The sequence below is a fragment of the Accipiter gentilis genome, chromosome Z (genome assembly GCF_929443795.1).
Source record: "Accipiter gentilis chromosome Z, bAccGen1.1, whole genome shotgun sequence".
Classification (NCBI taxonomy): Eukaryota; Metazoa; Chordata; class Aves; order Accipitriformes; family Accipitridae; genus Astur; species Astur gentilis.
This window is the reverse complement of record NC_064919.1, coordinates 63264741-63275762: the sequence shown is the minus strand read 5'-3', so window position 1 is coordinate 63275762 and position 11022 is coordinate 63264741. Positions and strand designations below refer to the sequence as shown.

General features: G+C 39.3%; 1 protein-coding gene across 9 annotated transcripts in view; it reads left to right on the top strand.

Annotated features, from left to right (window-relative positions):
• CDK7 (cyclin dependent kinase 7) overlaps positions 1–11022 on the top strand; it is a 34392-nt gene that overhangs the window by 21084 nt on the left and 2286 nt on the right. For 2 of the 9 annotated variants that reach the window (XM_049794567.1, XM_049794570.1), the window contains 2 exons: positions 638–785; positions 6809–9708. In XM_049794567.1, coding sequence (XP_049650524.1) covers positions 638–785; positions 6809–6852 — 192 coding nt within the window. In that variant the 3' untranslated portion in view covers positions 6853–9708. The other 7 variants (XR_007505022.1, XR_007505024.1, XR_007505023.1 and 4 more) reach the window with 7 other exon arrangements.

The window sequence follows — 11022 nt, the reverse complement described above, 5'->3', positions numbered from 1 at the left end:
GCTGGCTTTGAATACCATGTAACTGATATTAGCAAAAGTGACGATTGCCTAAGAGACAGCTTAGCCAATAGGATATGTAATTCCACCAAATGAAATTAACTCTGCACACTTGTCTGTCTTCTGCTCTAATTCAAACTACACTTCTCTCACAGTTTACAGTGTAAAAACAGCACAGTTATAGAAATTTTGGGGAAAGACCTATCTTAAAAGCTAGCAAAACAGCTGGTGTCCAGGTCCTAGATTTGATCAAGATATAATTTTTTAACCTTTCTTTATTCCTGCTTTCTTCTTTATCCCCGTCTCATCTGTCTGTTCAGATTGTAAGTTCTTCAGAGTTAGAAACTTACTGTTTGTATAAGACCACCTTCAATGTAGTCTAGAGTTTTGTTAGGATGTCTGAGTACTAGTTAAAAATAACAGTACACAATTATCTCTTGGCTTACAAATCAAAGTGCTGTGGGTAGTCACTGAGAACACAAAATTTTTATTTGCCCCAAGGCCACCTTCTAATATAGAAGTGTCCAGTTAGTTTTGAAGTCCCCATTGCACATGCTTTATTTCATTACAACTTCTTCATAGATGGTGTTCTGACACTTTATACTAATTACTTGATTATTTTTCTTCCATTATCATTAAGGCATTGAAACAGAAGTATTTCAGTAACCGACCAGGACCCACTGCAGGAAATCAGCTGCCAAGACCCAACTGTCCTGCAGAAGCTGTAAAGGAGCAACAAAATGCACTTTTACATTTAAAAAAGAGAGGAACAGAAGGAATAGATCAAGGTAACCTCTTAATGTTTCACCCATTTTAAAATAGCAGTTACGTGCTCAGAGAGAATGTGATACTTCCAATGTTTCAGAACAAAAACTCTGAATGGACTACATCCCTGAGCACCAGCACCAGCTGAAGCCCTTTAATGATTTATGTTTTAGGATAAATGCTTTAGGGTGAGAATGACTTAGTTCTGTGTTGTAACAGAATTAGTACAAAAAAGGCTCTTTTATGATGCTTAGGAATCTATTAATTAGGAGCAATACCCAATTCCATTAATTTCTGTAATGGAGTGTGGTACTACCCAGTAAATTATAGGTTATTATGATGCCCTTTTTTTTTTTTCTGAGACATCTTACTGAGGTGGAAATCACTTAACTTTACATCACTGAAACCAAAAAAGGGTGGGGGTGAGAGAGAGAGACACATAGTGTGTTATTCTTTCAAATGTCAGACTGGGAGCGTAAATCAGGTTCAGAAGGGAGATATCTGCTCACTGTCTCTTAGACCAAGCAAGTTAACTGTTAAGACCGCTCTGGGTAAGGAACATTAAGCACATTTCTGTAACCCTTTTAAAAGGCAAGCCTACTCCCTAACATTTATTTCTATATGGAGCCTCCAGTCTTCCCCAAACAGTAGCATGTACTTTGTATCTTCGTGACGAAAAAAGCTTGAGGACTCTGTATCTGATGCTAAATGACCCAGACCTTCTAGTAGAGAGGCAAATGTTGGTTCTTAAACTTGGAGTTGGTGGTCTTAACAGCTTGAATATGCTAGATGGCAGCTGTCAGGTTAGCATCAGCTTTTTGTTATTATATTATTTGTATGAGACTGTTTTGATACAAGAGTGGTATCTTTTTGGAATGGAGATGCTTCTATGAAAGTGCATTTCCTTTTGAATTCAGAAAGGCAGCTACGTTATTAGAGTTTAACATACTTTTGGGGCACTTTGACTTCTTGTTTCTTAGTCTGTGTCAAATTAGAAGTACAATGCATTAGTTCACTAGATGAAGATTTTAATCTCAAAGAAAAATTTAATCAGTTGATTATTTGCATGCTCTTTGCTGACCCCAGTACCATGGGTTAACTAACACATGGGAGCTTGTCAAGTTACCATAGCTTAAGTAAATAATTTAAGCTTTTTAGCTCCTTTTGGAAGGACCATGTGATTAGCGTTTTGGAGTACATACCCTAAAATACGCCTTTTAACTAAATGACAGGAAAGAAAAAGAAATGCTTCCTTGAGTTCTGTGACTTAACCATTTGAAGTCTTGCATTCAACAATGAGCAGAGTTTCCAGAGCTGTATTAAGCTAGAACACTAATTGCTTTAACATCTTTCTGAAAGTCTTATCTTCAGGAAGAGGAAATCAGACTTGTGTGTTAAATGCCAGGAATTTTAAGATTGGCTATAAGTAAGGCATTTAGGAAGTAAGCATTACTTTTTAAGACATTTGAGTATCAGTATTAAAAAGCAGTATCATTTCCACTAAGTAGAAATGGAAACATAATGGATTTTCTGATGTGGTTTTCTGTTATGTTCTGTTACTGTCTAAGCTGGGCTGACAGAACCAGAGGGTCTCAAAGGTAGATCCTCCAGTGCCAGCAAACATTAAAGAGAGCCAATGTTAGAGCTAGCAAATCTGCTACCCTGGATTTCATTTTACATGCTTACATGGTGTTATCTAAAGTTAAAATCTGAATGTTGGTTTGGAAGAAAAATCCTAGAGTCTCTGTCTAAACAAAATTTCAAGTATAGCATGTTTTTAATGCTATTGAGGGTGTAAATGTGCAAAAGCAATTTCAAAAAAATAACTTCCATCCCCTGAAATTCTTAGGCTGGCCTGTGCTTGCATCTTGCACAGTACATTCTCTTTCCCTTAGCCCTGTTGAGGTAGCACTCTGAACTTAGGAGAACGGACTGAGTGATTACTGATGTAATCTTATATCCCTCTTACAATCCCTTTTATAAAATGATGGCAACAGGGGCTGGCTGCCAGGAGAAAGAATTTATGCTGTCTCTGTAAGTCCTGCTTTTCCATGAGAACAAACCCCTGTAGCATGTGGGGCATGTTCACTAAACTTAAATGTGCAGCAGCTGTACTTCTCAAAAAACCCAGCCTTTTTATTGTCATAGGAAAACCATCACTAGATGGATGACTGCCTGTGAAAAGTATTGAGCATGCATCATTTCTAGCTGTTGCTACCACTTATTTCTGATCAGTGAAGTATGTGGAGACACTGGTGCTATGATGACATCATTGTGCATCTTTACTCTGGCAAGCACTTAGTCAAAAGCAGCACTCCTTTCCCAGGACACCAATTTTAATCTGCATTTCTATGGAGCCATAGGTTTGCAAAAGAGTATAGAAGATACTGCACTAAACTTTTTCCTGAGTTAATGCAGTATAAGGGATCTATCTAATTTCAGAACTGTTCTACACTGGTTTGGGAAAAAAATCATTCTGTTCATATCTAAGGTTAATAATTTGTATTCTTTGGGCATTCATTTAAAGTTCATAGGTATGATTCAATGTCAGTGTATTTTAGAGGAGACTTCTGCCTATAGGGCAGACAAAAACAGTTGGATCCCTTCATAGTAAGCTTCATATCCATCCCAGAAGGCAGCTATGGTTTGTTCTACCTACATTATAAATAAGTAGCATATGAAGAAATGAGAGGACAAGATCTGGAATAGAATCAGAAAAGTACTGCTGCCCCCATCATCTCTACAGCCGATACTAAACAAATACATGGTTAAAGAATGAGGCAGAGACTGAAGGGGCTATTACTTCCTGCAGATGGGTTATTGCTGGCTAGAGACAGCATGTTAGAAAAATCATTACAAGTGTATGTGTGGTGGGGCAGTGTTAAGCCTTAGAATAGTTTGTCTTTCTTAGGTTTAAAAGTAGAATTAACTGGCTAGCTTTTTATACAAATAAAGAGAAATACTTACATGTATCCCAAATGCAATTAACACTTAATTACAGAATTTGGGACTCATTTGGAGTACACATACTGATTCAAGTGACCTTTGATTCTAGCAGTCTTCCATAGATAAATTGGAAAAAATCATTATGTATTGCTGCTGCAGCAAACAGCATTAAGCAGCTCAGAGTAGATGTATCTCAAGAATAGTATCAAATGAATACTAAAGCCTTGAGGAGGGGGCTGGACCCCTTTACTTTGGTAACAATGTGGTTTACACTTTTCAGGATTACCAAAAAAATTGATTTTTTGATTGCTGTGGATGGTGGATGAAAAAGAGTGAAAATGGCCTGAGTCCCAACCATTGAAAAAACGCTGTAATAGTCACTGGATGGTTATTTTGTAATATTGTCATATGTAAAATGTGAATTTAATATTTCCTTGCTGAAACAGAGGTTTCATTAACCCTACTCCTTTGAATAAAAGCATTTTTGAGCAAAACAAGAAGATTCCTTTTTCTGGTTTGCTGTCTTGTTACTTTGACTCATGCTTTGAGGTAGTAACTGTCAAAACTGCTTGCTGGCTACAGCTTTACACAGACTAATTTTGCAGAATCTTTATGCTGAATCATGTGCTATCCTGCACAGATGTACACCCTAAGGAGGAAAAAATACAAATAACACCCTTCTCACCTGGAGCTTAGATGTACATATGATTGTGTGCCAGCCCTATAATAAATGTTGGAAAAAATGTTTCAATATGAGGGAAGGGCAGGATGCTTTTTTATTCCAGTTAATATGCCAATGTATTAACAAATGAGTTTGCATGTGCTTTCTCAGCAGTCATGCATTAAGACTTTTTACTGTGTTGAAAACAGTATGATGCACAGATTGAATTTGAAGTGTTGGGGTGTTTTTGCAGACTCTGGTCTTCCAGGAGACATTATCTGAGAACGTATAAATACTGTTTCCTTCACAGCCTCAAGATTGCTTTAAGAGATGGAGGGAGGTCCAGCTGGGAAAACTATACCAGCCCTCTTGTCAACCTGTGGCTGTTGAACAATTCATAATGCAGATACTGGGCTAAGCTCTGTTGCGTGATTTCCAGCATGGCTGTGTTGCAAAGTGGCTGCTGGGTAACCAAGCTTCTGCAGTGGAGAGAAACAAGCCAGTAGGTGCTGTTGATGCAGCTTAACCGCATGCCCACCCCTGTTGTGCAGTGGATCTCGGGGATACCTGGTGAGCCATTGTCATTTTCCCACCTGTGAGCTGCTTTCAGCATTTTGTTTTCTAGTGTATGTAACAAGTGTGTTAATGGAAGACTTTGAGGCTTGTAGAGGAAGAGCAACCTATCTTCTTGTTCCTGTGTTATTTCGTTTTACTCCTACCTTAAGCAAGTGTGAAGTATGCTGGCCTTGTAAGACAGAACAGTTACTAATCTCCCAATACCCTACTGTGTTCTGTATTGGTTATTGGCAGTTGAAAATTGAACTTAAATTTCCTACTAAGATCTAATAGACAGTGTAGAGAAAACATTTATCAAATAACATTAGTTACAGCAGTTTCTACTGTCTGTGTAACCAAACATCCTCCTCAATGCAGGCTAGGGGATTGAGAGAACTGCAGTCCTATTTCTCACAGGCATATGTACAAAAATATGTTCATCTGAACAGGGAACAGAGTTAGGAGTACTGTGAACTTTTTTGCATTTAACTTACCTAGGGAAGCATTCTGACTGGACTTCAAAGCCTGAAAACCTTCAGCCCCTAAAACAGATACTGCATTTTTCAGTGACTATCCTAACTGTTGGGTATAACAAATAGAGTTTGCATGGCAATGACAATTTTAAGTATTCTGTCAGCTCTGCTTTGAGAGTAACACTATTCCCTTCTTGTCAAATGCTGCATGTGTCTAGATGATACCCTTCCCTGAAGGAAATCTTTTCTAGTAGACCAAGTAGCAATCCTCTAAGCTTCTATTGTCAGAAGTTGTAGAGTAGGTACTGAGTTAGATGGGCAGTCAGTGTTTGAATGTAGAGAGCATGGTTATTGTGCTCTTTAATAGTGGGGTTGAAGAGAGAGGATATTTTGTGACCAAGGCTATTGTCTTGTATGCTTGGAGTCATGTGTTTACCACAGCAGATGCTCAAAAATACCAATGCTTCTGTATAATGTAACTTTAGGAGCTGTTCCCTTCCAGCTCTGACACTGCAATTCATTTGGCATACTGTGCACTGCATGTATGGTTGGGGCCTGTTCTGTACTGTGAGGGTATATAGTAAGTTTTGTTTTCAGCTGAGTTCATGAATGAGGCCACCTGTGTCAGGGACTAAAATTCCCTTGCTCTTAATGGTGGTGTTGTGCATAGATAAAGTGCATGTATATCACAGAGTAAGATAAGATTAGAAAAAGGATCATCACAATGGTTTTTTTCTTAATCTGAGGCTTTTGGATAGTTTGATTTAACTTCTGTGACTTGGGTCAGAAGTCTGGAAGGAATATTTGAGACTCTGGGAAAATATAATCTGGGTAAATTAATATGCAATCGTATGCTATTAATCATCTAAATACTGTTTAATTTGTGACTTGGTTACCTTGTAAGGTTTATATCATGCTAACCATGCTTCAGCTTTGACAATCCATCTTTTATCACACCAACTCATTGAATATACAGCTGCTGCAATCTACTTGGCTTCTGTTCAGAACCACAACAGTCAAGGATGGTTTGTCTTGAGCCTGCAATGTGCATGCTTGCACAAAGGTCCAAGTTGTACACTTGTGCAAACTGGAATGTAACCTAAATGCCTTCTCTCCTGGGTTGAGACAGTCCTTCCCTTACCACCTTTTTATCATGAGTTACTGCTGTTTCTTCCTGAAAGGTTAGTACTTCTCTTTGCAAACTTGATGGCTCTTACCTTGAGACTTAATGGAATTTGAGTAAACTTCTATGCATTGTACTGAAATTGTTTATATAATTGAATTAAAACTTTGTTTTCTTCCTTCCACTTTCTTGACACAATAAATGTAGCAAAACTCATTGTTTGAGCACACAGCACAGAAGGGGAAGGCGCTCTCTGTTTTAAACACAACTGATTTCATTTTCTCACAGATACCAGGATTACTTGTGGTGGCATGGAGAACAAGGACTGCTAGCTATCACGTCCTCATCTTGTGCCCCTGGTTCTTGATTGGTGCCAACGCTGTGTGATCCCTGCAGCCTTTTTGTTTTGACAAAGAAGGCTCAGAGCCAGATTGATTTGTAACAGAGTTGTTGCTTTGCATTTATGGTATGCTCTTGTTCATGGTGTGCCCTTGATGCTGCCAGCACTTCAGGCAGCACTGCCAGTCCTTTACTTTCACCTGTGTTCATTCTTGGCTTTTGTGCCTGTTCTTGTTCTCTTGACTTACTGCATGTATACTGCTAATACCTACTCAGCCATTTCTCCTGGTGCACAAATGTTTATGCTTCATGTGCTCCAATGTAATGATTCATTTACAGAGCAGGTTTCACCTGTGACCTTTTAATACTCATTTTGCCTCTCTGAGAGAAGGGAGGAATTGTTAAAAAAAAAAAAAAGGCTATAGTTAGGCCTGCTTTTCTTTTGAATCCTTCTGTTCAGCCTTGCATTTCATACTCAACTATGTCAACTTTGTCTCTGAGGTAAGGTATTCTCTCCATCAGGCTGTAATAAAATCACAGGGTAAAACAGGGATAGGTCTGGATGTAATTTTTCAGGCTGAGATAGAGAAACTTCTTGGAGAGCTATACCGAGTGCTTTGAATGCTTTTGGCAGGCTGTGTTTTGACACACACCTTGCTGATATTCAGTAGTGTGAGAGGCTGGGAAAAAGGCATGTATGGCTGCAGTCTCTTTTTGGCTCCAAAGTACAGCACTGCCTAGGAAAACCTCCTGTTGATTCTAGCCTTTCCAAAGACCTGCTGGGAATTAGAATTGTTCCTCTTGTAGCCCACCACCACTACCAAGAATGGTCCAGAAGCAGCTCTCTTCTCACTGGCTTGAGAACTCTGCTTGGGCAAACTTTGTTCATCGTATAATGCCAACTTCTCTCTTTCAAGCTTCCCCAGGTACAGCAGGAATAAAATCTCAGCTTTGATGCTATTGAACTAGCTTTGTGTAATCTCTGTGGTCAATTCTAGTTTGTTTTGTTTTCTTCTATTTGGGAGCACTTACTCAGAAAATGTCTGTTTATTTGCTTTTAGAAACTCTTTCAAATAAAAGGACAGGGGGTTGGGTGGGGAGGGGTCTGTCTCTTCCTTCCAAAGAATTAAATCCACAGGCAGGCAGGTCCGCCACAAGGATTTTCCGAGAAGCTTGCTGTGTGGTCAGTACAGAATCCATCAGGGTTGTGACCGTTCCCTATAGTGCTGTTGGCTCAAATTGTGCTGAGAAACCGTTACACTAACAGCATTCATTGCTGTGATAAGAAGAGAACAGCATGCAGAGAAGGGAGGAGGAGAGGGGGAATTTCACTCTTAATTAGAAAGCATTAGTGCAATGTGGTTTATTGCCTACTATGAGATATTTGTGCAACTTCAGCAGGGACACTGACAGTTACACGAGGCTGACTTTGTCAACAGGTTGTGAGCTATTTGGTTTGGTTTTAGGAAACCTCCAGTTTGGGCCAGGCTGGTAGGCAGGTAGGTAAGAATACTTAATGCTGTCCTGCATGGATTTGCCATCTGCGAATGAATCTGTCTGTCTTTTTTTTTTTTTTCTTTTAAGGGAAGAAGTGCACTGACAAAGAAAATTAACAGATAATTAACAAAGTATTGCAATCTGACAATTCTGAAGAAGTCTGCTACTGGGTTGACAAATGTAAAACTGTCTTCTTGCTACTTGAAATTTACCGATAAGTTCAGGAGCTTCCTCTGGTTTTCTCACATCAGCATCCTGAGGAAGTCAACACGCAGAAAGACAGTGCCACCATGGTTGCTATCTTTATATATGATGGTGGAAACCTATTTTAATCTATCAGACTTAATTGCAGTTAAAATGCTGATTTACAGTCGGATCAGTTTTTCCTGCCACTAGAGGGAGTGTCTGACAGAGAAGTAAGGCAGATGGTGGGATGTAACAACTGTGTGACTTTAACCTAACCCTTGTCTCCAATAATCATCACTCTGCCAGCTTGGAGGTCCTTGTAAGGATGGAGAACTGGGCTGTCTCTCAGCATGCAGCTTGAGCCTGCTTAACTTCATATTCTTGTGGAATTTCTTTAATAAGACCTTTTATATTGACCTTATCTAGTAACTTGGGGGGCATGCAGGCTTCCTTTATTTTGTGTGTCACTCACTAACTCCAGTAAGACTTAGGGCCTCAAGCCAGCACCAGGCTCCCTGCTGCTGGCTGGTTATCTGAGTGTCAGAAATGTGTAACTGTGCTGGGAAACACTGCTGTCTCCTTTTCTCCTAGCACAATGTTTCCTTAGTGTTATCTGACTTGAATGTCTGCATCACTTATTTGTAAGCTAAAGGTATTAGATGTGATTAATAAACCTGAGACATCATATAATAACATACTGATTTAGGAATGAAAAGCTATACTGCATACAGTTGCTGAGAGGTCAGAAAGAATGACACTTAAAACTGGTGTTACATGGTATTGTGCTAAAAAGGGTCAACAAAGAGTGTGCAAATGCAGCACTTGGAGAGTTCAGCACAAAGTTGTGTAATATTACTTCTCTGTACTTTTGTTACAAAAAGTAACCTACTCAGAAAGGTTTAGTTGGTGCATTTCCTTAATAGACAATGCAGATCTTAATCCACTTTGAATTAACATTGGCATGAAAAAACAACTAAGCAACCAGTTTGTTAAACTCATTCTCAAAATAAAAGTGTGGGTTTTTTTAAGCAAATTTGCCTGGAATTACTAGCCTTGTGGTTTTTTTAATACTAAAATCTTCAAATGCTATGAAATGCCCTCTTTCAAGTCCAACAAGTGAAACATTTCACTTGATCAGGATCTAACCAAATTTGACTACTTAAGTGCGTGGATTTTTTTTCCTTTTGCTTGAGTTTTTTTTTTTAATTACTATTACCATCTAGAAAAGATTAGTGTGAATTATGGAACACTAATAAAGATATAGTGGAAGATACCACCACTTAGCATTATGACCAACCTGATATTCTGGAAGGGCCAGTTACATGTGTGTGTCTGGCCCCACATGTACTGACAGTCTCTGTCATCAGGCCCATCTCAGAGATTTATATTTGCAGGTTGCTCTTGCCTTGCACTGGCAGATCATTCAGTGCTCTCTTTGCTATTACAGTTACTCTGTGTGCTTCCCTGCACCTCCACACACAATCTTGAAGGTGATTATCCAATTATAGCACTAAAAAATACTATAGTATATGTCTGTTACTAGATCAAGCCAAATGATGCTTTTCTGAAAGCTGCTACTGGGAGATGTACTTCCTGCCCTAGAGAGGCTGACAACAGCTTGAAAGCTTATATCCTAAAAGCTCAAACATCAAAAGACAACACAAGTTAATTTTTTTTCTGTCATTGGACTCTTTGCAGCCATTATTGTAATGCACTTATTTACTTATTTTTAAGCAGAGTGGCAACTGGAGAGTCAAATAAGGTGTAGCGGCCAAGAACTCCAAGCTAAAGGAGTAATGGGTGACATGGTGCTCTTGGCAAATATTGGCATGGGCCATACCCTGCCCTTGAGCTTCCTGCACCAAGCTAAGCTTAAAACATCTCTGAGATGCTTCAACTGCTAACGGTGCACTTTTGTGTCTAAGTGGGCTACTCCCACTTGCTTTTTGTCAGGTCTACAGCTGGGCTATACTGTACTGTGGCAGCTGGTCCTGACATGATTCCTAGATACACTGGCTTTTGGAAGATATCCAAAGGTTCTAGAAGCCCTTGACTACATAAGAAGATCTGGGGAATAATCCAGGTGCTGGTGCATACTTGGTAAAAAAACTGAGGAAGTAATGAGTTTATTATGGCCTGCAGCCACCTATACTGTGAGATGGGGATGGTCTTGCAGTCACACACAAGTAAAATTCCTAGGTGGTAAATACATGTTAGTGTCTGATCACACCTTTGCATGGTGCTGCCCTTTACTGGAATACCTTTTCCACAGGAAACTATGCCAGTGAGCATCACAGCAGTTAGGTCATTAGCTGTGTAAGAGGTTCAGTTTGGATCTGAGTGGTGGTTCCCAGAAGATGTGCATGCATGTGCACAGACATTTCCTCTCCTTCCCATAACCACAGTTTTGACTGGTGTCTAATTGCTAGGCTCAAGCAAAATACACATTTACCTAAAAAGCAATGTCACATCTTTTGTAT